The sequence below is a fragment of the Microcaecilia unicolor genome, chromosome 3 (genome assembly GCF_901765095.1).
Source record: "Microcaecilia unicolor chromosome 3, aMicUni1.1, whole genome shotgun sequence".
Taxonomy (NCBI): domain Eukaryota; kingdom Metazoa; phylum Chordata; class Amphibia; order Gymnophiona; family Siphonopidae; genus Microcaecilia; species Microcaecilia unicolor.
In genome coordinates this window covers 71,388,152-71,415,233 of record NC_044033.1, presented here as the reverse complement: position 1 = coordinate 71,415,233, position 27,082 = coordinate 71,388,152, and the positions used below count along the sequence as shown (strand labels likewise).

At 44.3% G+C, this 27,082-nt stretch overlaps 1 protein-coding gene across 1 annotated transcript in view; it reads left to right on the top strand.

Moving 5' to 3' along the window:
- Positions 1-27,082, top strand: part of KCNK2 (potassium two pore domain channel subfamily K member 2) — a 220,685-nt gene that overhangs the window by 140,636 nt on the left and 52,967 nt on the right. Inside the window, exon 6 of the mRNA XM_030196031.1 lies at positions 11,941-12,127. Within this exon, the coding sequence (XP_030051891.1) occupies positions 11,941-12,127 (187 nt within the window). The remainder of the gene's footprint in view (positions 1-11,940; positions 12,128-27,082) is intronic.

The following is a 27,082-nucleotide window of genomic DNA, read 5'->3' as shown; positions in this document are numbered from 1 at the left end:
TGATCAGCATTTGAAATCACTGTTGACTGCAGTGTTTAACTATCAGGGGAAAAGATTTTGTGAAAGGAATGAATATGGGAAATACCTGGTGTTAAAAACAGCTGATAGGAGTGGACCTGGTGAATGAGTGCCAGTGCTGCACTGTGCTACTAAGATATGGAGGGGGACAGAGTTTGACTCCCAGATCAGTCAGCCAAGGACTGGGGATGCTACAGAAGCTGGATTCACAGGCTATGGCAGGGATCCTCAAATCCAGTCCTCAAGGTTCACAACTTGGCTCATTGAGTCAGACCTCCAGATGGAAGCCTGAAGGAGAAGCTTAAAAAAAAAAGGTTGCTAAAAGATATAAAGTTTCCTTCCTTTCTCACTCTCTGTATTGTATTCTATTAGCTGCTTTTCCTAGAAATCCCTTGTATGAATAAAAATAGTGTAGGACGTCGACGCTTACTCTGACCCCAGTGTTATACTCAATCCCTCATCTTCTTCCCTCCATCCTTTACTGTTTCCCTCCCATTCTCCTTCCCTTTCACCTATCATATCCTTGTCTACCTTCCCTATTCTAGTTCATTACGTTCTTTTCACATGTCCTTTGTAATGCCTTTCATAATGTAAGTAGTTATGATCATCACAATTTATAATACCGTTCCTACATTTCCTTGTTTTTACTGTATTCTTTGCCATCTAAGATGCTTTCTTTTACTATGTAAGCCGCACTGGACCTGCTGTATGTGGAAAAGAGCGGGGTACAAATGTAATAAATAAATAGGGCAGCTGTAATCTTGCAGTATGGATAATTTTGCGGTATATCAAGTAAATTGAACTTGAACTTGCATAGATTCCCAGTGCCTCTACTATAAGGAATGTAATTTTGTCTTTTGTCTGACATCAGTGTTTGCTAGGCAGAACACTACATGAGTCTTGGACATTGTAGCCTCTTCCAGAAAGAGAGAGTAGCTAGTAAACCATAATACAATCAGAAGGAGGGAGCAATCTGGTAGGGTTTTATACTCCCCTGAGTATAAAACCCTGATTCACCTCTGAGTAACTGCCTTTGGCTTTTTCTACCTAACTGGCCTCTTGATAATATACACTATGGAATAACCCTTCATGACTAAAGCCTTAGTCATATAAGGCTAGATTCTACATATGATGTTTTAAAAATTGGCACAGAAAAACATATGCCTAGGTGTATTCTAAAAACTATGCCTAAAATTAGGCATGGTTTACAGAATATGCTTGGTGCCCATTTGCGCGACTAAATTTAGTCGTGGGCAGTTACACCAAGTAAAACTTAGTGAAAATGGCTTTGCCTAAACTTGGTGTAAATGCCTATGTGTGGACCAGGTCTATTCTATAACAACATGCATAGTTTTTAGAAATGCCCATGACCTGCCCATTCTACACTCATGGACACGAGTCCCTTTTTCAACTATAGACCTTAGAATTTACTCACATTACTTTGTAGCATTTGCTTAGACAGTTGTGCGCGTACATTCTAATTAATACCATTTAGTGTCAATAATTTCTTGTTAAGTGGCAATTATTGGCACTGATTGGCTTGTTAAATGATTAAGTTGCACGTGCAAATCCAGAATAAGTCCAGATTTGCACGTGCAATGTAAGTCCACTATATAGAATTGGAAGGATAGCCCCTGAAGTCTACATACCCTAGCTGGTATAATAAGGTCAAGGAGTGATCTAGGAGAACATAGGTGACAGAAGCCGCTTAAGCATCTGCCCTGTTTGATGTTTGAAGCAGGGGCATAGCCAGACACCCAATGGGAGCCCAAAGTGGGTGGGCATGACAACCTCACCTCCTGCCCATCATTTCTCCCTCCCCCACAAGCAATTAGGTCTCTCAACTCTACTCTCCTAACACTTTTAACCCTTTTAAAGCCTTCAGTTCTTTACTAGCAGCAAGCAATAACTCATACTGGCTACTCACGTCAGCCCCAAGCCTTCCTTCTGACGCAACTTCCTGTTTCTGCATAGGCATCAGAGGGAAGGCATGGGGCCAGCATGAATAGCGAGTATGAGTCACTGCTCACTGCTGGTAAAGAACTGAAGGCTTTAAAAGATACTGGGGGGGGGGGTTGGGGGAGTAGAATTGAGACACTCAATCACCTGTGTGAGAGGGGAAAGAGAGATGCCGGGAGACTTCAACTGGTGCAGCTTGGGGATCCCTACGACCCACAGCACAGCTGTGCCGCTGCTGGGTGGGCCTGAACTCACTATGGCCCAAACTATGGTCTAGTGGTTAGGGTGGTGGACTCTGGTTCTGGGGAACTGAGTTCGATTCCCACTTCAGGCACAGGCAGCTCCTTGTGACTCTGGGCAAGTCACTTAACCCTCCATTGCCCCAGGTACAAATAAGTACCTGTATATGTAAGCCGCATTGAGCCTGCCATGAGTGGGAAAAGCGCGGGGTACAAAAGTAACAAAAAAAACCCCTTTTCATCCTATCTGAAATACTAAAGAGAAAGGAGAGACTGGGCTATAAGTGTATTCTCTAGCAAGGTGACCTTGACTATTCTCATCCACTGCTGGTCCAGGAATATCTACTGGGCTTAAGTAAGTTTAACCATCTAAATCTACAGGGTTCCTGAGGATATAAATTAACTCAGCTGATCCTGATTGCAAGAACCTGCATCCAAATCTCAAGAACCTCTGTCAGAGCAGCTAGCACAAGAACTAGTGATATAGTGTAGGGTGGGCTGGAGCGATCCCCAGTTGCTCCTTCCCATGCCAGCTGTGGATTCAAGATGGTGGCTAAGACTTTTAGTGGTAATTTCAGGAGCACTCCTGTCTACCCTATACTAAACCACCAGGGTATCCTTAAGATAGGCCCAAATAGCCTATGGAGATGGGAGTCCTCAGGAGGGGGTTGCATCCATTTAGAGAGTCTTCAGAAGGGGGGGGGGGGTCTTCTTATTTCCATATAAGGATTTCTAGAAAAAGTGACTAGTGGGTCATTTAGTATTTTTCAATGGAGCAACATATACGTTTTGGTAAACAAAATTCTTTCAGAAAAATCAGAGCTTTACATGAGAAAAAACACCCCTCAGAAAAGGTTTAATAGCTTATGAAATCAAAATGTATTCACCAGGACATCAGATGTTAATATACCACTTGATTTCTTTAAATAAGGGACAAACACAAATGAAGAATGTTTTTGTATGGAAATATACTATACTTTACTATACTTTATTAATTGCAAACATACCCAAAGAGAGTTCAGTGCAATTTATAGTAGAAATTAAGTATAGCCAAAGATTACGCTATAACAAAGTAAGAACAAAAAGAAAGTGGCTCATATCATATGCTTTACCCAATACATATTTTTCAAACAAATAAGTTGTCAGAAACTTGCAAAACATTGCAATCTACTGATTCAGTTGAGAGTTAACAGCGCTAGGCAATAATGTAATGAGTAGCACTGTAGATAAAATCAACATGAAAAAATGTCATCCATTCAGAAAAATTTCGCAAAAATGGAAAGCAAATATATGTGCAATATAAATAGAAGAATTGGAGTGTGGAAAGAAAAAAACAATCTTGCATTCTGGTGTATCTTAGAGCCCTGTTTACTAACCAGCTTATTTTCGAAAGAGAAAAACGCCTATAGTGCAACCTAAATCGGGAGATAGATGTTTGTCTCGCAAAGGCGCCCAAATCGGTATAATCGAAAGCCGACTTTGGGCGTTTCCAACTGCACTCCGTCGCGGAAACGAATAAAGTTGATGGGGCGTGTCGGAGGTGTGGTGGAGGCGGAACTGGGGCGTGGTTATCAGCCGAGGAGAGATGGGTATCTTTAGCTGATAATCGAAAGAAAAAAAAGGCGTTTTGACCGCGATTTTGGGTCACTTTTTTTGGACCCTTTTTTTTCACGAACAAGTCCCAAAAAAGTGCTCCAACTGCCCAGATGACCACTGGAGGGAATCGGGGATGACCTCCCCAGACTCCCCCAGTGGTCACTAACCCCCTCCCACCAGAAAACCCCCTACTTTACAAACTTTTTTTCCAGCCTCTATGCCAGCCTCAAATGCCGTACCCACCTCCATGACAACAGAATGAGTTCGATCCTCTCACAGCCTTTCCCTGGGTCAGATGTGGCTCTCGGGTGCAGTACAGGGTCACATCAGCATTGCATTGTGGTGGGTATTGGGTATTGGGCATAGGGTATTGGGCTCCGTGATTTCATTAGCTTGTGTTACAGTCTCACGATGTTGGTAGTTGGTAGGCTCTTCTCCCATGGTGCTTTTCCTCCTGCCTACTGGGTCAGAGTGTGCCCTGTAGTGTTTCCTGTTGTTGTCCATGCGGTAGTGGCCATTTTTATAAGCCAGTTTTAGTTCCCTTTCCTGTGGTAGCCACGTTAGACAACTTAGTTCTTACCTTGAATGTGGCTGAAAGAGGGCATTGTACAGCATTCTGCCAGCTCTGACCTACTGCTAATCTCAGTACCAGGGAGACTCGTTGCCAGTGGGGCACAACCTCTGATCTGCAGTTAACTGTGAGTAAACGCGGTTATTCCAATAAAGGATGTTTTCGGAGAGATTAGTCTTCAGGTGTCAACTGCTGTGCCAATGTTATATAGCAGCAACCAGTCCTAGAGGCCTGCGAGCATGCAGGTCCCTGGAGCACTTTTAGTGGGTACCACAGTGCACTTCAGGCAGGTGGACCCAGGCCCACCCCCCCCCCCCCACCTGCAACACTTGTGCTGGTAAATGGGAGGCCTCCAAAACCCACTGTACCCACATGTAGGTGCCCCTTCACCCCTAAGAGCTATGGTAGTGTTGTACATTTGTGGGTAGTGGGTTTTGGGGGAGGGGGGTTGGGAGCTCAGCACCCGTGGTAAGGGAGCTATGCATGTGGGAGCTTTTTCTGAAGTCCACCGCACTGACCTAGGGTGCCCAGTTGGTGTCCTGGCATATCAGGGGGGCGAGTGTACTATGAATCGTGGCCCCTCCCACGACCAAATGGCTCAGATTAGGACGTTTTTGAGCTGGGCGTTTTTAGTTTCCATTATCGCTAAAAAAAAACAAACGCCCAACTCAAAAACGTCCATTTTTTCGAAAATTCGATTCGGCCCGCCCCTTCACGGACCCGTTCTCGGAGATAAACGCCCATGGAGATAGGCATTTCCATTCGATTATGCCCCTCCACGCCACGCTATAGGCATGCTATCGTTTTTAGCGCGTGCTAAAAAATAGCACACGCTAAAAATGATAGTGCACCCTAGTAAACAGGGCCCATAGATTAAACATAAGAATCTAATGCCACTTAGAAAAAATAGTGATGGAATTGTAAAGCCACAATTAATGTTAACACAAATCCTAAAGAAATCAAAGAGTACATATGTACATTACTGAACTTTATAATTGATGTGTGTACTTCACGACTTCGTCTGCTCTCCACTCAGATTGTGCTCCTGGCAAAGCCTACAGTAAAAGTGTGTGTTCATGCCAACCCATGTGCTCTTACTCCTGGCTTAATGTTTCAAAGGATATAGGGAAAAAAACCCAGCACCAATTACAGCATTTCTAATATAGACAAGCAATATGCTTTATTGTATTTTAAATCAATAGTTTTTATAGAAATCCCGATTGCAATATCAGTGCGGTGCTGTTTACATACTGGAACTTTCTTGAGGGCTATTTCACTAAGCTGTAATAAAAGGTGGCCTGCAGTATCAGTAGCACAGGGCTCTTCTGCATGTTGAGGCCACTTTTAGCATGGCTGTAAAATGATCACATTTTCCATTTCTTCAATTAATGACCATGCACTAATTTCCCAATGGGCATGTAGCCATTAGTGCAGAAGCCCTTACCGACACCTATTTACTAGGTGGTTAGGGCTCCCACACTAACCACAGCCAATCAGTTAGCGCGTGGCAATGCAGCTGCGCTAACCGATTAGCGCTGAGCACGTCTATTCTCTACCCTCAAACACGTGCCCAATGCTAAAAAATATTTTTTATTTTGTAGCACGTGGGTAGTGTGTGCCAAACACAGAACTACCAAGGGACGCTTGAGTAGTGGATTTTAACCTGCAGTAAGCATGAATTTGTGCTTACTACAGCTTAGTAAAAGAGCCCCTTAGGATGTAAGGTTAGGATTTTCCTTGATATTACTGAGGAGACTCAGAAGCATTGGAAAGATTTCCTAATGTTAAGACCTGGAGTGCTCCAATTAGGGGCGCTTTTCTTTGGGGTCCTTTTACTAAGGTGCACTGAAAAATGGCCTGCGCTGTTGTAGGTGCATCTATTGGAAGTGTGCAGGTCCATTTTTCAGTGCATCTGCAAAAAAGGCCTTTTTGGGGGGGGGGGGGCAAAAATGGACTTGTCACAAAATAAAATTGGCGCACATCCATTTTGCGCCTGAGATCTTACCGCCACCCACTGACTTAGCAGTATGGCTTCACGCGTTAACTGGGCAGTAATCATCAGTGCACGCACACTGCCGATTACCACCCTGTTAGCGCCACACAGTAGAAAATAGAAATTATTTTGTGCTGCATGTTTTGGACACATATAAAAATTAGAATTACCGCCCAGGGCATGCGGTAGCCGGGCGGTAGCTGTAATTTGACATGCATTGTACAAGTGTAGGCACCTTCGTAAGTTAAATATATTTTTTCAATTTGCGCAATTGACAGCCTTCTTGACTGCTAATCGTCCAGTGGTCCCTTTGATCGCTTCTGTTTGAACTCGTGGAAGTGCCAATAGCATTCATGAGTAATAGTAGCTGAGTCTTAAAGTTGGTCAATGTGTCTTTTCCTTTCTTTATTGCTCTTTGTTTATGGGTTATTTCCTGATAATAATTTATATAGCTTCTCCCCTGTTATTGTGGGCTATTGTGGGAAGTAATTGATTTATTTTTCCTGAATTGTTTCCCTATGTGTATTTTACTTTGCTTTTCCATTTTTCTGTACAAGTGTTTTTGCTTGTATATTGTTTCAATATGATTTACAATAAATAATTATAATCATGTCTAGGAACTTGTCATTTCTTGTTGTGAGAGACAGTGAGTTGGTCTCAGTTGTTGAGGACTGTTCTTTACATGCTTTCCGAACTTTTATCAATAAAGGGAGTTCTGTTGTATCATTTCAAGGGGCACAAAATCCGCATGGAGCATGAAAGTCAGGGTGCACACAACACTCACGTTGGGCCCTGTTTATAAAGGCGTGCTATCGTTTATATCGTGCACTAAAAATTAATGTGTGCTAACTGTATAGACTCCCATAGGAATATTGTGGGCATCTACACAGTTAGCGCGCACTAAAAACGCTAGCGCACCTTTGTAAACAGAGCCTTTTATTTGAGGATTTTCTAAATATGTAAGGTATCTGATTACAGCTTATGACTACTGAGCCAGCCTTTTTAGGTCAAAATGAGGCCGTTTTGGATGTTTTGTTCATAATAAGTTCATCTTTTGTAATGTTGGTGCTGTTTTCAAGCTATCTTTGGTAGATTTATAGCATCAGCTTCTTTGTTGTTGCCAGTTTTACAAAGGCCATTTATGTGTGTATATTGCCACATACAAACTAAAATGATCTTATAAAGTTTCCCTGTAAATTTGCATTTCTTAGTGGGCATGTAAGTGATGATTTAGGGCCCCTTTTACAAAGCATTGGCCCAATGCAGGCTTACTGCTCACTAAAAAGGAAGTACCGCCGGGCTACTGCAGCAGCTTGGCAGTAGTTCCCACCCCCAGTGCACCGTCATATCCGGTGCTACAAAAATATATTTATTTTTGTAGTACTGGTGTGTACCCGGTGGCAATTGGGCAGTGCTGCATGCTCCCTGGCTACTGCTGGTATAGCACGGGAGTCCTTATCACCACCTCAATGGGTGGCGGTAAGGCCTGCCCCCGAAATGGCCACCCGGCAAGTGCTTCACTTGCTGCATAGCCATTTCCTCAAAAAAGAAAAACCTACCTTTTACACGCTACGGTTAAAGGGGGCCTCGGTGCATGTCAAAACCACGCACCGACGCCAGCACATGCCCCCTTTTGCCGCAGCTTGGTAGTTAGCTGGAGTAGAAATGGACAAGGTCTCATCAGCTTCTGTGGGAGACTAAATAAATGTGCTTCCTACTTGTAATTTGAAATGAGTTATGGTGACAGAACAATGCACTTTTTACACATGACCATATTCTTCAGGGGATAATCTTTAGAGACTGCAGTTACAATAGAACGATTGCCAGCAAAACCTTTCTCTTTATTTTTCATAATTTGTATCCCTGAACACTGAAAAATGATTTAATGCAGTTCTATTGTCATTTTTGAAATCAGTTGAAATGATGTGAAGGGCAATTCTATAAGGTGCACTTAAACTAAGGCACCAATTGTAATATTTCCTCAAATTATTACTTTAAAAGGAGTGAAGCCTGTGAAAACTGGGATTACTTTAATCAGTGGGATCTGAATTTGAGACTTAAGTACATGTATTGTTAAATAACTTCTGGTTTTTAAAAGAGAAAGAATGTAATCAGATCTATTATTTCTAACTAATATTGGACAATAAGTATGTTTTCAATGAAATGATTTGACTATATACCGTATTGGCCTTGAAGAAGCCAACCAGATGATCAATGTGGAATAATGAATTAGACGAGTAATATCTGGGGATAATCAGGTTAATACCACGTTTTTTTTTTCTGTTTACTGTTTAATTGATCTCCTTGTCTTGTTTCACTCTCCCTACTTAGTGGTCTAAGGAAGAGAATAGAATTACCTGACTGAAATAATTTCTATTTATTACTTTCTCTGTATTTCTGGCAAGTTGTTTTATTGCTTGTAAAAATTTAAATGGTTATAAATTTTAAAAAAAACCTAAGGCACCAATTGTGCACCAGTATTTACAAAATACTAGTACACATGTGTGGATTAGTACCTTTAATTGGCCAGTACGCATATAAGTGCTAAGCACCATTCTGTAAACATGGTATGTGTCACTTTGTGATGAATTCTATATATGGTGCCAAAAAATTGGTGCCGAAAAGAATGCTATTCTATAAACCTCTTAAAGTTAGATGCGGTTTTTAGAATAGCGTTTATGCCCAGGAATCACACCTAACTTTAGATGCGGCCATTTGCACCAACTGACATGTGCAACTATACGTGCCTAAATTAGATGTATATTCCCCCTCATTCTATAACAACGTGCATAAATGTTGGGAGCTCCCCCATGACCCTCCCATTTACGTGCCCCCCTTTTGAGCTCATGCATAAAATTTAGGCATGGATCCTGCACTTAAATGCACACGTGTATATTCCAATTAAATCGAATTAGCTAATTGCTATTAACAAACCAATTATCAGCACTAATTAGATCTAGTCAATTAAATTGCATGCCTTAATTGGGTGCACTCAATTTTTAGTGACTTTTATAGAATTAGGGAGTCAGCGTGCAACTACAAGTAGGTCGTACTTGTGGGCAGGTCATAGGAGTGTCACATGCATTCTGCCTAGCAATACATGCAACTTATAGAATGCTATAAAATGCGCTTGTTGCAATGCATACTTAAGCACAGCAACTTACACCTGCCATTGGCATGGCATAAGCAGTTGCTTCTAGATATTGGTGCACCCATTGGGCACACCCTAATGCCATTATAGAATTGGCACTATACTTGTCCCTTTGTGGCATCTATATCTTGGTGCAACTTTATAAAATTGCCACCATAATATTTTATTGATTGAGACTGTCTCATAAGCAGTGCTTTTTTGTGCCGGTACGCGCCAGTACAACATACCGGCACCTTTTTTCCGTAGGCTCACCTACCCGCCCTTAGCTCCCCTGCTTTCCGTTCCTGCCACCCGCGACGCACCTTTTAAGCCCCCGTTGAGTTCCAGCGCCCCAGCCCCACCTGCCCGCTCTTAGCTTCCTGACAGCCCCCCCCCCCCCCCCCCCCGTGACGAGTTTAAATCTTTTATTATTTTGGCAGGTTACGGGCATGTCTCCAACTTGCATATGCAACTTATAAGTACACTGTAAGTTATGTGTTTTGCATGGTGCACTTAGGTGTGCCCATTCATGCCTGCCATTGATCTGGTGTAGATGGTAGCACCTAAATTTAGGCACACCATTATAGAATTAGTGCTCAGCGTGGCTAAGCGGAGACACCAAGTTATAGAATTGCCCCCTTAAAACCCCTAAGTTTGATTGAAAATAGGGCACATATTTTGGTGCCTAATTAAGGAGCTTAAATTTCGAAAGTCTGTTGTTTTGGGGGGATTTTGGATTTTGTGCCCAAAAGGATTTGACATCCTACCAAATTTAGTATTGGGTTAGCATTTACTATAGGGAAGGTGTGAGGAAAGGAACAATCTTCCGCAGGCAAAACAAACAGAGAAAGGAGCAGAGATGGTCAGGGAGAGTCAGTGGTAAACCACTGGAAAACGTTTATTACTCAAACAGTGACCCAACTTGACCATGTATCACTGAAATTGCTTGTGTCAAGGTCCAGCAGTCTATAATAGCCACTACTTAAAATGAAAATAGAAATGCAAAACTGCATCATGAAAACATAAGTACAAACTACTACATGCGTCCTGCTTTTCTTACATTGGCACGCAGCTGTGGAATGCATAACCACTGGATCTGAAAAATATTCACGACCTCATCAACTTTCGAAAATCTCTAAAGACTTTCCTTTATAACAGGACTTACCATAATAATCAATAATAGGAATTCCAACACATCACTAATTACTCGATAATCTGTCTGCCTTCTGATTTATTGAATTGATTATATCCACTATGTTACAGTTGTTCTTTATGTAACCAATTGTTTGTCTACTCTTGATTGGCGCTTGTTATGATGTATTATTGTAAGCCACATTGAGTCTGCAAATAGGTGGAAAAATGTGGGATACAAATGCAACAAATAAGTAAATAATGAAAGATAAAAACATTCCGGCCGATGTTCAAAACGATTAAAGCAGGCAGGCACACTTGTCAGTGGCTAATTTGTGATATTCAGCAGCTGTTAACCAGTTAGTGCCACTGAATATTCATAGGTAGCGCCTGCCCTGAAACCAGCTAACTTCTAGGTGTTCGAGGGCGGAGCTGGCACTTATGCAGCCCAGTGCCGATATTCAGCCCTTGACCCCATAAAATAACCGCTTTAATTGGGCTGCAAAAATAGCAGTCCTATCTTTAAATGGTTTAGCAGCAGGGCCCATAGGAATAAAATGGGCCCTGCTGCAGATAACTCGAGCAAAGCTTTAGTAGGAGACCCCCTTAATGTCTGTTATAAATTGCTGGACCTCTGATGTAGGTAATTTTAGATAAAACATGGCTGTGTCGGGTCACTGATTAATAAATGTTTTTCAGCAGTTGGCTATTGGCTCTCCTTAGTTGTGTCTGTTCCTTTCTGTTTTGTTTTGTTTTTTTTAAATTAATTTTTGTAGTGATTACTTTAACCAACATACCTGGTAATTTGAAGATGGAGACATAGATAAATGTACGATAACTGAACTGCATCTGTTGGTTTACCTACAAAAGGAGTCCTACAGTGCCAATGCTAACCATATTCTTCTTCTAGAGTCAGTCCCGTAAAAATCTAAGAACGTGCAGTTAGTAAGGGTTTAGAACCCTTTACGCACCCCTATGTCTATTGCAGAGAGAAAACTTTGAAGAGGAAAAACTATTTTGATTTTTGACACTAATAAGGTGTGTAATTGCCCTTCAGGTAAAAGAAAAATGATGTTGCAATTACAGACCCAAATTACTTTCATGAGTTATTATAAAATGCTATTTTCAGTAAACCAGCCAGTTTGATTGGAAATAAATGCCTGCATTTATTTTACTGGGAATGATAATATCCCATCATGCTGAGATTAAACAATCACATTCTTTGTTGTGACGGTTGTGTGCAAATGATAACCCATCTTTATCGATAATGAGTTTTTCTTTTTTTACTCCCTTTGCTTGGCAGAAATGGAACGTGAGTCAGACGAAGATTCGAATCATATCCACAGTAATATTCATTCTGTTTGGCTGCCTACTGTTTGTTGCTATTCCAGCAGTCATATTCAAGCACATCGAAGGCTGGCATACATTGGATGCATTTTATTTTGTAGTTATCACCTTGACAACAATTGGATTTGGGGACTATGTGGCAGGTACGACTTTGCTATAGTTCAAGATTACTGTCTTGGATAAAATGATCACCTATTGGGTCACAGCATGAAACAAAAGGAAGCAACCTCCCAAGAACATGTGCTACTCACATAATTGCTGTGAATGTAACAATTATGTATCTGCTTTGTTCAGCATGCTCCACTCAATTATAATGATTTTTTTCCCCCATTGAACAGGAGACCCTTGGCTCTCCGTCTCTTTTTTTTAAAATTGTATTGGATTAATGTCACATTTAATTAAAAACGGATTATTTTTCTTAAGACTCTCCAATCATGATCTTACTGTATGATGAATGGAAATAAATGCAGTCTAAAACTTAGCGGGGACTCAATGGAGTAAAGGAGCCCACTTTATTAACAAACTTTTTCTGATGCTGATTTTTCTTTTTACTCTGCTGCAAGGTGTCTCTCTACAACCTCTTTCTTAAATATTTGATGAAAATGGGTAGTTATTTTAATGATGATAGAAAGAGAAGGTGAAAAACTTCTTACTTGTGATCTCATTAGTATAGCTGCCATGATTCTCGTTACTAGGGCATTGCCATCCTACACTGGAGGAGTTCATTGAAACTATTTTGAGTTAGCAGCACTCCTGTATGGATAAGTGCTACTCACCGGGACCAAGCCCAGATTGTCATCAGCATTATCTGGATAATGAGGCTGAAAATCTTTTCTGATTGCAGCGGTATTTCTCCGAGGACAAGCAGGCTGCTTGTTCTCACGAATGGGTGACGTCCACGGCAGCCCCTCCGATTGGAGATCTTCACTAGCAACAACATTTGCTAGCCCTCACATGCGCATGCACAGTGCGCATGTGCGACTGTCTTCCCGCCCGAACGCAAGTGTGTTCGCCAGTCTTCTTTTTTCCGCGACTCAGGACAGCTGTTTATCGGTCGTCTGCGCCTCAAGGAGACCCCTCGCGCCTTTTCGCCGCGGTTTTTCCATTCGGAAGTGTCCAGAATTCTTTTCCATAGCGTGCTTCGTCTTAAAAAAAAATTTGTTTTCCTTTATTTCGAGAGTTTTTCCCGATAAGTTTCCTTTCGTCATCAAGCACGGCCTTTTCGGCCGCCCGCATAGGTTTTTCTCCCTTGTTTTGGTGCCCATTGTCATCATCGCAAATTTTGACTTCGCCAGCATGATTTTTCCGCCCATGTCCTCGAAGCCTACCAGCGGCTTCAAAAAATGCACCCAGTGCAGCCGGACTATCTCGCTCACTGATAGGCACGTTTTGTGTCTTCAGTGTCTGGGAGCCGGGCATCGTTCCCAGGACTGCACTATCTGTCTTCTGTTGAAAAAGAGAACTGAGGCAGAGAGATTGGCCCAGTGGAACCTTTTGTTCAGGGCCTCATCCGGTGCGTCGACGTCTGCGGTACCGAGATCATCGGGCGGTGCTTCAACGTCTGCGGTACCGAGGTCATCGGTGGTATCGATGTCGTCGGAGGGTGCATCATTTTCGGGAGCGGAGGTGAGGGATGTCCATTCCTCTGCTGGTAGCGGTGAGCCCTCGAGTAGGTCTCCGCCTGCCTCGAGGGTTCCTGCGGTACAGACCCCCCCCGGGACGGACCTCTTTCAGACCCGGCCCAGAGGAGACATTTGGATTCGACATCCTCCTCTTCAGTACTGGGAGGTACCAGTGATGTGCTTCGTGCGAAGGCAAAGAAGCATCGTCATCAGTCTTCTTCCAGACGCGGTACCGAGAGCTCTGGGTCGCCGGTGGAACCAGCACCCACTAAGCGTCAACGCTGGGAGGACCGCTCACCCTCCATACAGGAGGTGTCGATGCGCTCCACTGTAGACAGCCCGGTACTGCCTCCACGTCCCGGACAGATTCTGAGCTTGTTGCCGGTACCGGACTCCTTATCTTCCTCGACAGCCGCTCTGAATGAGAGCCTCAGGGCCACCCTTCCAGGGATTCTGGAAGAGTTGTTGCGCCCCTCTCCTCCGGTACCGGGGGTGCTTGCGCCGCCAGTGCCGTTGAGTAAGGCGACGGCTGGCCCCTCGCCCATCGTGAGGTCTCCGGTCCCGGTACCACTTGCGGTACCTGCATCGGCGGCCTCCCAGGCTGACTCCCCGACGACATCGATGGAGGGAGCTTCATCGCTGCCGGTTGTGGGAGTCTTCCTCTCGGTGTACCCACCGTGATCATGTTTCCACGGAGTCAAGATGGGCCCAGCTTCGGACTGAAGTTCATGAACTAGTGTCCGACACCGAGGGTGAGGCCTCGTGGGAAGCAGAGGAGGACCCGAGATATTTCTCTGATGAGGAGTCTGGCGGTCTTCCCTCTGATCCTACTCCCTCTCCTGAAAGGCAGCTTTCTCCTCCTGAGAGTCTGTCTTTCGTGGCCTTTGTCCGGGAAATGTCTACGGCCATTCCCTTCCCTGTGGTTACGGAGGATGAGCCAAGAGCTGAAATGTTTGAGCTTTTGGACTATCCTTTGCCACCTAAGGAATCATCCACTGTACCCATGCATCATGTCCTCAAAAAGACATTGCTGGCAAACTGGACGAAGCCGCTAACTAATCCCCACATTCCCAATATCGGATCCATGGGGACCCGGAGTTAATGCGGACTCAGTTGCCTCATGACTCTGGTGTGGTGGATCTGGCCCTTAAGAAGGTCAAGAGTTCTAGGGAGTACGCTTCTGCGCCCCCGGGTCGTGACTCTAGAACCTTGGACTCTTTTGGGTGGAAGGCCTACCATTCTGCTATGCTCATTTCCAAAATCCAATCTTACCAGCTCTATACAAGCATTCATATGTGGAATAATGTGCGGCAGTTGGCGGACTTGGTAGACAAGCTCCCTTCAGAGCAGGCCAAGCCTTTTCAGCAGGTGGTCAGGCAGCTGAAGGCGTGTTGTAAATTCCTGGCCAGGGGTGTTTACGATACTTTTGATGTCGCATCCAGGGCCACTGCTCAAGGTGTGGTGATGCGCAGACACTCGTGGCTGCATGCCTCCGACCTGGAAAACAGGATCCAGCAGCGGATTGCGGACTCTCCTTGCCGGGGGGATAATATTTTTGGTGAAAAGGTCGAACAGGTGGTAGAACAGCTCCACCAGCGGGACACCGCCTTCGACAAGTTCTCCCACCGGCCGCCTTCAGCATCTACCTCATCAGGTAGACGTTTTTATGGGGGGCGGAGGTCTGTTCCCTATTCTACTAAGTGTAGGTACAATCCTCCCTCTCGCCAGCCTGCTGCCCAGGCTAAACCCCAGCGCGCTCGTTCCCGTCAATAGCGTGCACCTCAACAGGCCACAGCAGCTCCCAGGCAAAAGCAAGGCCCACTTGAAGTCAGCCACTATTGAAGAGATTTGCAAGGCTGCGACGTGGTCATCTGTCCACACATTCACATCTCATTACTGCCTACAGCAGGATACCTGACGCGACAGTCAGTTTGGGCAGTTGGTGCTGCAGAAACTATTTGGGGTTTAGAATCCAACTCCACCCCCCCAGGCCCATTTTTATTCTGTTCCAGGCTGCACTCTCAATTAGTTGAATAAGTTAGGTCAATGTCAGTTATGTCCTCGCCGTTGCGAGGCCCAATTGACCAATGTTTGTTGTTTTGAGTGAGCCTGTGGGCTAGTGAAGATCTCCGATCGGAGGGGCTGCCGTGGACGTCACACATTCGTGAGAACAATCAGCCTGCTGTTCTCGAAGAATACCTTCTACAGGTATGTAGCTTTCGCTTATCTGGGTAGTGCCAGGGGGATTCAGGGGTGGAGGCTGGGTGAACTTTCTAGTTACCCAGTTATCACAGAAACAGAGAAACATGATGGCAGATAAGGTCCAAATGGCCCATCCAGAATGCCCATCCTCAGTAACCACTATCTCTTACTTTCCCTAGGAGATCCTATGTGCCTGTCCCGTTCTTTCATAAATTGACATAGTGCTTGCCTCCATGACCTCCACCAGGAGGCTATTCCATGCATCCACCACCCTTTCTGTAGAAAATTCTTTTCTTAGATTACTCCTGAGCCTATAAACTCTTAACTTCATCCTATGCCCTCTCATACCAGAGTTTTCCTTCAGTTGAAAAAGGTAAGTCGGTCCCCATACGCTTTATGATAAAGACCACTGTAGCCACCGTCTGGACTGATTCCATCCTCTTTATATCGTATTTTAGGTGTGGTCTCCAGAATTGCATACAGTATTCTACATGGGGCCTCACCAGAGACTTATATAATGGCACTATCATCTCTTTTCTTCTGCTGGCCATTCCTCCCCCTATGCACCCAAGCGTCCTTCTGGCTTTGACTGTCGCCTTTTTTTACCTATTTTGCCACCTTAAGATCATCACATATGATCACTCCCAAGTCCTGCTCTTCTTTCATACACAGAAGTACTTCACCCCCTATACGATACCGTTTCCTTGCTTTTTGTAACCCAAGTTCATGGCCCTGCATTTTTTAACATTAAATATTAGTTGCCAAATTACTGAACCATTCTTCAAGCTTCACTAGATCACTCCTCATGCTATCCACCGGGTGTCCAGCTTATTACAGAGTTTGGTATCATCTGCAAAGAGACAAACCTTACCAGACAGTCTTTCTACAATATTACTCACAAAGATGTTAAAAAGATCTACTACTACTACTATTTAGCATTTCTATAGCGCTACAAGGCATACGCAGTGCTGCACAAACATAGAAAAAAGACAGTCCCTGCTCAAAGAGCTTACAATCTAATAGACAAAAAATAAAGTAAGCAAATCAAATCAATTATTGTGTACAGGAAGGAGGAGGGTAGGTGGAGGCAGGTGGTTACAAGTGGTTACGAGTCAAAAGCAATGTTAAAAAGGTGGGCTTTCAGTCTAGATTTAAAGGTGGCCAAGGAAGGGGCAAGACGTAGGGGCTCAGGAAGTTTATTCCAGGCGTAGGGTGCAGCGAGACAGAAGGCGCGAAGTCTGGAGTTGGCAGTAGTGGAGAAGGGAACAGATAAGAAGGATTTATCCATGGAGCGGAGTGCACGGGAAGGGGTGTAGGGAAGGACGAGTGTGGAGAGATACTGGGGAGCAGCAGAGTGAGTACATTTATAGGTTAGTAGAAGAAGTTTGAACAGGATGCGAAAACGGATAGGGAGCCAGTGAAGCGACTTGAGGAGAGGGGTAGTATGAGTAAAGCGATCCTGGCGGAAGACGAGACGGGCAGCAGAGTTTTGAACCGATTGGAGAGGGGAGAGGTGACTAAGTGGGAGGCCAGCAAGAAGCAGATTGCAGTAGTCTAAACGAGAGGTGACAAGAGTGTGGATGAGGGTTTTGGTAGAGTGCTCAGAAAGAAAGGGGCGGATTTTACGGATGTTGTAAAGAAAGAAACGACAGGTCTTGGCGGTCTGCTGGATGTGAGCAGAGAAGGAGAGAGAAGAGTCAAAGATGACCCCAAGGTTTCGAGCCGAGGAGACATGGAGAATGAGAGAGCCATCAACAGAAATAGAAAAACGGGGGGAGTGGGGAGGGTGGTTTGGGGGGAAAAATGAGAAGTTCGGTTTTGGTCATGTTTAATTTCAGGTGGCGTTCAGACATCCAGATAGCAATGTCAGACAAGCACGCTGAAACTTTGGTTTGGATGCAAGGTGAGATATCAGGGGTAGAAAGGTAGATTTGGGAGTCATCAGCATAGAGATGGTAGGAAAAGCCATGGGATGAGATTAATGAACCAAGGGAAGAAGTGTAGATAGAAAAGAGGAGGGGACCAAGAACAGAACCCTGAGGTACGCCGACAGGCAGAGGGATAGAAGTAGAAGAGGATCCACCAGAGTGAACATTAAAGGTGCGGAGGGAGAGGTAGGAAGAGAACCATGAAAGGACAGAGCCCTGGAATCCAAGTGATGACAGGATATCAAGGAGTATGCTGTGATCGACAGTGTCAAAATCAGCGGAAAGATCAAGAAGAATGAGGATGGAATAGAGACCTCTGGATTTAGCCAGTAATAGGTCATTGGAGACTTTAGTAAGAGCAGTTTCGGTTGAGTGGAGAGGGCGAAAACCAGATTGTAGTGGGGCAAGAATAGCATGTGAGGAGAGAAAATCAAGGCAGCGGCGGTGAACAGCACGCTCAAGTAATTTGGAGAGAAAAGGAAGGAGGGAGATGGGTCGGTAATTAGAGAGACAAATAGGGTCGAGTGAAGGCTTCTTAGGGAGAGGTGTGACCACAGCATGTTTAAAGGCAGTAAGGACAGTTGCAGTGGAAAGTGAGAGGTTGAGAATGTGACAGATAAAAGGAATAAGAGCAGGTGAGATGGCATTAAGAAGGTGGGTGGGAATGGGATCAGAGGAACAGGTGGTACATTTTGAGGAAGAAAGGAGAAGTTACTCTATAGTAACTTCAGGAAAGGAGGAAAAAGAATGAGGGGAAGGAGAGAGAGGGGAACGGACTAGTGGAGGGAGAGGTGGCGAGGTAGAGAATTCAAGGTTTATCTTTTGAATCTTGTCGTGAAAGAATTCAGCAAGGGTCTGAGGAGATAATGAAGGGGGAGTTGGGGGAGGGGGCACCTTGAGGAGAGAGTTCAATGTGGTGAAGAGAAGTCGAGGGTTAGAGCCAAGAGAGTTGGTCAGTTGGATATAATAATCCTGTTTGGCGCGAAAAAGAGCAGATTGGAAGGAGGTCAGCATGAACTTAAAGTGTAGGAAATCAGCAAGGGCCCGAGATTTCCGCCAGAGGCGTTCGGCGGAGCGGGTACAGGAATGTAGGTAGCGGATATTAGAAGTCAGCCAAGGTTGGGGTTTTGTGCGCCTTATAGGGCGGGTCATCAAAGGTGCAAGAGTGTCTAAGGCAGAGGATAGAGTATTGTTGTAAGAAGAAACAGCCTCATTGACAGACGTGGATTGTGCCACAGTAGAGAGGAGGTTTGAAATATGGGAGGATAGAGATGAAGGGTCAATATCGTGAAGATTCCTAGATAAATTAGATATAATAGGACGGGACTGGGAGGGAGGAGATTTAAGTGTGAAAGTTATAAGATGGTGATCAGAGAGAGGCAAGGAAACTAGAGGGTGAACAGTTGGAGGAGAAGATGAGATCAAGACAGTGACCATTTTGATGATTGGGGGAGGTGGAGCATAGTTGGAGATTAAAGGAGGATGTTAAAGCGAGTAACTTGGAAATATAAGAGTTGGAAGGATCATTAGCAGGAATATTAAAGTCACCAAGGATGAGAGAGGGGGAGGAAGGATCATGGAAGAAGGCAAGCCAGGCATCAAAGTCACTGAGAAAGGATGAAAGGGACTTATCAGGGGGACGATAAATGACCGCTATTCGAAGAGGCAGAGGAGAGAAAAGGCGGATAGAGTGGACTTCAAAGGAGGAAAAACAGTGAGATTGAGGTGGAAGAAGGGGTTGAAATCTGGAGGAGGGAGAGAGAAGTAGTCCAACACCGCCCCCGCGACCAGTATGGCGAGGAGTATGTGAAAAAAGATAACCACCATGGCAGAGGGCTGCGACTGAAGCAGAGTCATCAGGGAGAGCCAGGTTTCTGTTATGGCGAGCAGATGGAGGTGACGCGAGATAAAGAGGTCCTGGACATAGGGGAGTTTGTTACAGATAGAGCGGGCATTCCATAGGGCGCAAGAGAAGGGCAGAGAAGAGGAGGGGAGTAGAGGAATAGAGATGAGGTTAGAGAGGTCGCGGTGAGATCTGTAGAGTTGGGATAATAGTTGGTGAGGAGGGCCAGGATTGGGATTGATGTCACCGGCTGAGAGTAAGAGAAGGAGTAAAAGAGAGCAGAGGAGAGTAGGAGAGGTGTGGCCACGCAGGCGTCGAAGGCGAGAGGTATTTAGGTGGAATGGGGAAGGCAAAATGGAGGGAAGAAAGAGACGGAGATTAAAAGCCAAGAGGGAGGAAGAGGGTAGGAGAGAAGGTGAGGTGATGAAGTCGATGGATGGGCAGTGAGTTCCTATAGGGGGTGAGGGAAAAGATTAGGAAGGGACAGGGCTAGGAAGAGAATGTGAATAGGGGCCATAAATGACTGAGGTACTTTAGCAACTGGGAAGAAGATTAGATGCAAAGAGAAAAATGTTCCGGCGCGCGGCACCCAGAGCGGAGGCCCTGGGTGGATCGGAGTGGACCTGGGTGTCACCCCGGAGAAGGCTGTAAGGATATGCAGATGAGCTGCAAGTCCTCCACAGCACCTGAAAGGCAGCCGGTGGTAGAGCTGGGCACCTCTCAGCTGAGGAAAGGCTTACCAGGAGTTAGGCCGAAGCCAGCATTCCTCCCCGAGGGTCGCCTGATCCAAGGACAGATCCCCGCACCACTGATAGCATCCTTTTCCTCAGAGCAAACTCCATTTATCACTACCCTCTGTCTCCTTACATGTAACCAGTTTTTAACCAAGTCAGTCACTTTAGTTCCCATACTGAGGGAACTCAGTTTATTTATCAGTTGCCTGTGCAGAACCATGTCAAAGGCTTTGCTAAAATCCACATATGCCACATCTAGAACCCCTCCCATGTCCAGCTGTTCAGACACCCAGTCCAAAAAATCAATCAGATTTGTCTGACAAGACCTGCCTTTAGTGAAACCATGCTGCTTTGAATCCTGCAGTCCATTCAATTCACAATCCTGTGATTTAGAAGTGCTTCCATTAGTTTACTCACCTCCGAGGTCAGACTGACAGGTCTTAAATTCCCAACCTCCTCCTTACTTCCGCTGTTGTGCAGAGGGACTACATCCACCCTTCTCCAGTCCTCTGGGACCACTCCAGACTCTAAAGAAGCATTGAAGAGGTTATACAATGGAGCTGCCAGAACTTCTCTGAGTTTCTTGGGTACCCTCGGGTATATCCCATCAGGCCTCATCACTTTGTCTATTTTTAGTTTAGCTAGCTCCTCACAGACACAGTCTTCCGAGAAACAGTATTGGTCTACCATACATCCATCCCCATTAGCATGTTTTTCTGTGGTCCTACCCCTGGCTTTTCATTTGTGAACACAGAACAGAGATAATTGTTAACAGTTCAGCTTTATCATTACCATCTTTTACATATTCTTCCCCTTCACCCTTGAGCCTGACAATATCATTTTGGGACTTCCTCCTATCACTTACATATCTAAAAAATGTCTTATCCCCCAATTTTACCTTATTGACTATCTTTTCTTCCATTTGCATCTTTGCTTTCCTGAACACTTTTCCAGCTACTCTTAGCTTTTCTAGGTATTGTACTAGGCTGCGCATTTGGTTTGCTATTATCTAAACATGTTACAAAATATTACAAAATATTATAGAAAAACAAATTAAAAGTCTTTTATTACTCACCCACCAGCACAGCACCAGATATCAGTGACAAGTTATAACAAACTTACAAAATCTAACATCAGTACCTGTGGTAATTATAAGTAATCAAACTAATTATATAAAGAAGAGAAAAAGGAGGAAGAAAAGTTTATTCCTCATACAAAGGTCACAGAACGAAGAGAAAGAAAGGAAGAAATAAAGACTGAATGAAAGAAGGATTCTTAGATATAGAGAATTAGTTTCTACGAAGGGGGGAGAGCACTCCCTTCAGGAAAAAATAGGCCATTGGATGGATCTGAAACTCTCTTTCCAAGCATGCCTAGTTTTTTCAGAGTTTCTTTGTCTGCAGCGTGGTTTTATGGGCTGTGGTAAGCATCCACCTCTCCTCTACCCTGGACCAATCATAGGTGCTGCATATTTGCTGGAGACTTGTAATTGGGTCTTTCATATGTGCTGGAGGCTTGCAATTGGTGTCCTTGCCATACCTCTCCTCTGTAAATTACATTTGTAACAAGTTATACCAGGTAGCTGAGTTGCCCTAGCAACGGGAGGCACCATCAGAGTTTGTGACCAGCCAGAAATTCCTTCATGTGGCTAACAATAAAGAAAGATGGGGGATGGGAAATAGTGCAGCATACCTGAAGTAGAACTTTATAGCTAAAAAATTATAGACAGTATTTTTACCTATCTTCTTCTTTTTGAGTCATCTTGTAATTTATGCTCATCTTTTTTCCAGTACTTTTTCAGTTACTACATTTGAGAATCCAAGCAGCCTTCTTTTCCTCTTACTTTTATGTACTTTTCTAACATAAAGGTCTGTCACCTTTAAAATAGCTCCTTTCAGTTTAGCCCACTGGTGTTATACTTTCTTTAGTAGGTCCCATCCAACAAATTCTTCCTTGAGATATTCCCCCATCTTGTCAAAGTTAGTTCTTTTGAAGTCTAGGACCTTCAGTCTTGAATATGCCCTCTGTCCTCCTGTGTTGTAATATTGAACCATACCATTCAGTGATCACTGGTTGCCAAATGATCTCCCACCGTAACATCAGAAACACTCTCCTTGTTTATAAGCACCAGGTTTAGAATAGCTCTATCCTGCATGGGCTCTGTTACCAACTGCTGGAACAATTGTTCTTGTAGAGACTCCAAGATCCACTTACTTCTACACGATCCCACAGCATGGACGCCCCAATTGACGTTTGACATATTAAAATCACCTATCAGTAGTACTTCCCTTTCCTATCTATCTTGTGGATGTCTTCAATTAAATCTCTGTCCATTTCTTCTGGTTGTGAAGGAGACCTTTAAATCACACTAATATAAATACATTTTCCATTCCCTCTTTCCAGATTAATCCACAGTGCTTCTTCCTTACCTCGTGTGTACTGCAATTCTGTCACTTTAATATTACTCTTAATATATAATGCCACACCTCCACCCTTTTTTCCCACCCTATCCTTCCTGAATATATTATAACCAGGTATAATTATATTACAGTCATGGTACTTTGTGAACCATGTCTCCGTGACTGCCACTAAATCCAAGTCAGCTTCTACCACTACAGTCTCCAGATCTAGAAATTTGTTTCCTGTACTACAGGCCTTGGTATACAAAGCTCTCCAGATATTACTCTTTTTCCCCATTTCTATAAAGATATTTGATGCCTTACATTTCTGAGTGTTATTAATGACTTTGGAGCTTTTCTCACCCATCGCCAGTGAATTTAGTTTAAAGCCCTCTTTAGTACATTAGCCGGTCTGTGACGGAAGACACTGCATCTCTTCTTTGATAGATGGACACCATCTCTGCTCAGTAGCTCTTGGAAAATCATCCTATGGTCTATGAAACCGAAGTGCTTATGTTGACAGCTCCAGAATGCGAGCTTCCTTCATTTGACCTTTACCCTCAACAGGAAGGATTGATGAGAACACTACCTGTGCACCTAACTGCTCTACCCTCTGTCCCAGAGCTATGAAGTCAGGTTTGATATGTTCAGTAGAATACCTAGCAATATCATTTGTGCCAACTTGGGTGAGCAGCATAGGATAGTGGTCAGTAAGTTTGATGAGTCTTGGCAAAGTTTCTGCTACATCTTCAAACTTGGCACCAGGTAGACAGCACATCTCCCTGGACATCATGTCTGGGCAGCAGATGGGTGCCTCTGTACCCCTCAGAAGAGAATCACCAACTACCTGTCATGCCTAGTGGTTGCTGAGCCTTTAGACTGCAGCCAGATTAGTGCCGCCCACCTGACCGAGGTCTGGTAGGCTCTAACTGGTGGTAGGAAATGTTTTTTTAGGTTTGGTTGGGCTGGAATGAAATAGACAACTGGAAGGTGTACAGATGTTATGAACTGAGGAAAGCTGAAGCAGGAAACGAGGCTGGAGTACTGGAACTGTAGGCAGAGCTGGAACAGGAGGCAAGGCTGGAACAGGAAACAAGGCTGGAATACTGGAACTGCAAATGGGGCTGGAACAAGATATTAGGCTGGAGTACTGGAACTGCAGGCAGGGCTGGAACAGGAGACAAGGCTAGAATACTGGAACTGCAGGCTGGACTGGAACAGGAGGCAAGGCTGGAGTACTAGCAGTGCGACTAGAACCTCTAGCCAACGCATTGCAGAGGCGCTGAAGAAGAGAGCGCCACCTTCTTAAGTAGTCCCTGGGCTTCCAATGTCATCAAAGTGCGTCCTCCCAAACTCCCACTTCTGGCACTCAAAGACGTGGCCCTACACGTGCACAGGTAGACAAGCGGAGACCATGATTTTGGCTGGATCCAAAATAGGCTGCCAATCAGGGCTCTCATCAGTGGGTTCAAAGGATTGGGAGAGAGCATCAGCTTGTACATTCCTCTTGGCTGGCCAAAAGACCACCTTGAAGTCAAATTGAGAAAAGAATAGGAGTCCCTGAGCCTGGCGGGAATTGAGCCTTCAGGGCTCCTGCAGGTACAGGAGATTCTTGTGGTCCATGGTCACCGTGAAAGGGTATTTGGCTCCCTCCATGAGGTGGCACTGTTCTTCCAAAGTCAACTTGATGGCTAACAACTCTTGATCTCCAATAGTATAATTCTTTTCCGCTGGCAAAAATTTCTTAGAGAAGTATGCACATAGCAGCAATTTACCTTTGCAGTCAGTTTGGGAAAGAATAGCCTCTGCTCCAACAGATGATGCGTTGATTTCCACAAAGAAGGGTTTCTCTGGGTCTGGATGGTGAAGCGCCAGGACAGAAATGAAAGCCTATTTCAAGGAGTCAAAAACCAATATCGCCTCTTCAGGACAATCCTCGGTATTTACCTACTTCCAAATGAGGGCAGTAAGGGGCATGGCAATAGTAGGGTAGGCCAGTATGAACTGAGGGCAGTAGTTTGTGAAACCCAGAAAATGTTGTAAGGCTTGTTGACCCTGGGGGCGAGGCCAGCCTTGGATGGCAGAGAGCTTTGTAGGATCCATTTTTACTCTGTGATCTGACACAATATATCCCAGGAAGGGCAATTCCTTTGCATACAACTGATTCTTTCAGAGGCATTGCAAGACCTGCTTTACATGTTCTCAGTGTTGTGCAAGCGTCTTGGAGAATATCAGAATATCATCCAAACACACCAGAACACAACTCTGTAACAGGTCCTCAAAAATGTCATTAACAAAATTTTGGAAAACTGCCGGGGCATTGGAAAACCCAAATGGCATGACCAAGTATTCATAGTGACCATCTCTAGTATTAAAGGCCATCTTCCACTCATCTCCCTCATGGATGCGGGTCAAGTTATAGGCTCCCCGCAGGTCAAGTTTGGTGAAGACACAGTCCCTTCAGTTGGTCAAATAATTCAGTAATCAATGGGAACAGGTGTTTATTGTTCACTGTTATGGCATTGAGCCTTCTATAATAAATACAGGGGTGTAAGGTCCCATTCTTCTTGCCCATGAAAAAGATGCCCACTCCTGTCGGAAAGGTAGAGGGACCCTCTCTGCAAGTTCTGTGCTATATAGTCAGACATGGCCTGCATCTCTGATATAGAAAGTGTGTGCACTCTCCTTCAAGGTAGTGTTTTGCCCGACATCAGATCGATGGGACAATCGTACTCATGATGAGGAGGGAGAGCCTGTGTTTGATTTTTAGAGCAGACATCTTAAGTAGCCCCCTGGACCTTCAGCGTCATCAAGGTGCATCCTCCTGAACTCCCACTCCCAGCGCTCAAATACGTAGCCCTGTGAATGCACTCACACCTAGAAGAATTGTGACTGGCCCTAAAACACCAAGAGCGCCTACGCCAGCAAGCTGCCATACCACAGCGTAAAGCCCAGAAGAGCCCCACTGGAACAGGCCGTGAGGCCCTGCAGAAAATCTAGGTGGGCTGGGTTGAGGGTGGGCACAGCATAGCCGTGACACCACTACTACCTTTCACTTTTTATTGGCCACAAATCAAGCAGCATTGGGGGGTTTAACCTTTGTTTCCACCTGTTCAGCACTTCTACTTCCAGGGCTGCAAACCGGTTCTTCAGTTCAACCAAAGATGGAATTGGGGGGTTGATTTTGCAGGCTCTGGTGATCTGTGTCCACCCATTATCTATCTGCACAACATCTCCTTTTCCTTTGCTGGAGATCCCCAATGCCTCAAGATGCATTTCTGGGATAGATTTCTGGTTGTCACAGATGCTTCTTAGACTTGCCACCTCCTCCCTTAGTTATTGTATTTCTTGCATGAGGGATTCAATGTGAATACGTGAAAACAGTCTGTAATCTTGGCAGAAGCTGTAATGAGAGCAGCAGCTTTGGGGGCATGATGTTTCTTAGCCATACTTCAAATGTAGCAGCTTTTTAAAAAATCTGTCAATAGAAAGAAAATGACCTACCAAAGTCCCAATCCTATTTTTCCTTCACCTGTTCTGTAACTTACAGGAAGCAGGTAGTTACTTTAATGTGAGATCTAAGAACCTGTTCAGATTCCCTCTGTGGGTGTAATTCTACATACTTCCTTTAGAATTGTATTTTATGTATCTGATGTGTAGTGTAGTGTAGTGTGTTTGTTTGTTGGCTTAATTCAACAGATTCATCTTATTAAGTAGAGACCCAGAGATAAAACTGATCCTCTTGATAGGTAATGATTATCTCACTTAATGATTTCATGAAAAGAAAAAAAGAAAACCTTTTAAATCTAAATCAGGAAAAGCACCTGATAAAAAAAACGGACGGCTTAAAAGTAACTGCAATCAGAAATGATGTGCTCTCAAAATTGGCTGCAATTTAGATAGAATTACTTGAAGGAGATAGGCAGTAAATTAGGCAGACTATTAGGAAGTGACACCTTTGGGGTGGGTAGGCTGAGGGGCAGGGTGGAAGGACCAAAACAACCAAAGATCTGTGGACTGTGTTAGCTGTGAAACCAATCTCCAATGTGGTATTAAAACACCTCACTGCACCTCTGCTTTGCAACAAAACCCTGCCTATTGGACTAGGTGACTGCTTTAGTTATGAGTAGAGAAAAGATGGGGGAGGGGGCAGGAGGGCTAATGCAAAATACTTTTAAGAGTTAAGTAGGAATGCCACAGATAAATATTAGAAATTTAATGGTTTTTAAAATAGTATAAAGCAGTGCACAAGATTTAGAGTAAGGCAAAGTTTAATTTATTTTTTTAAAATAAGCACAGAAAAAGTTTACATAAACAGAACAGAAAGCCAAAAGTCTCAGTACAACAGTAAAGATTAGCCAGATGGATAA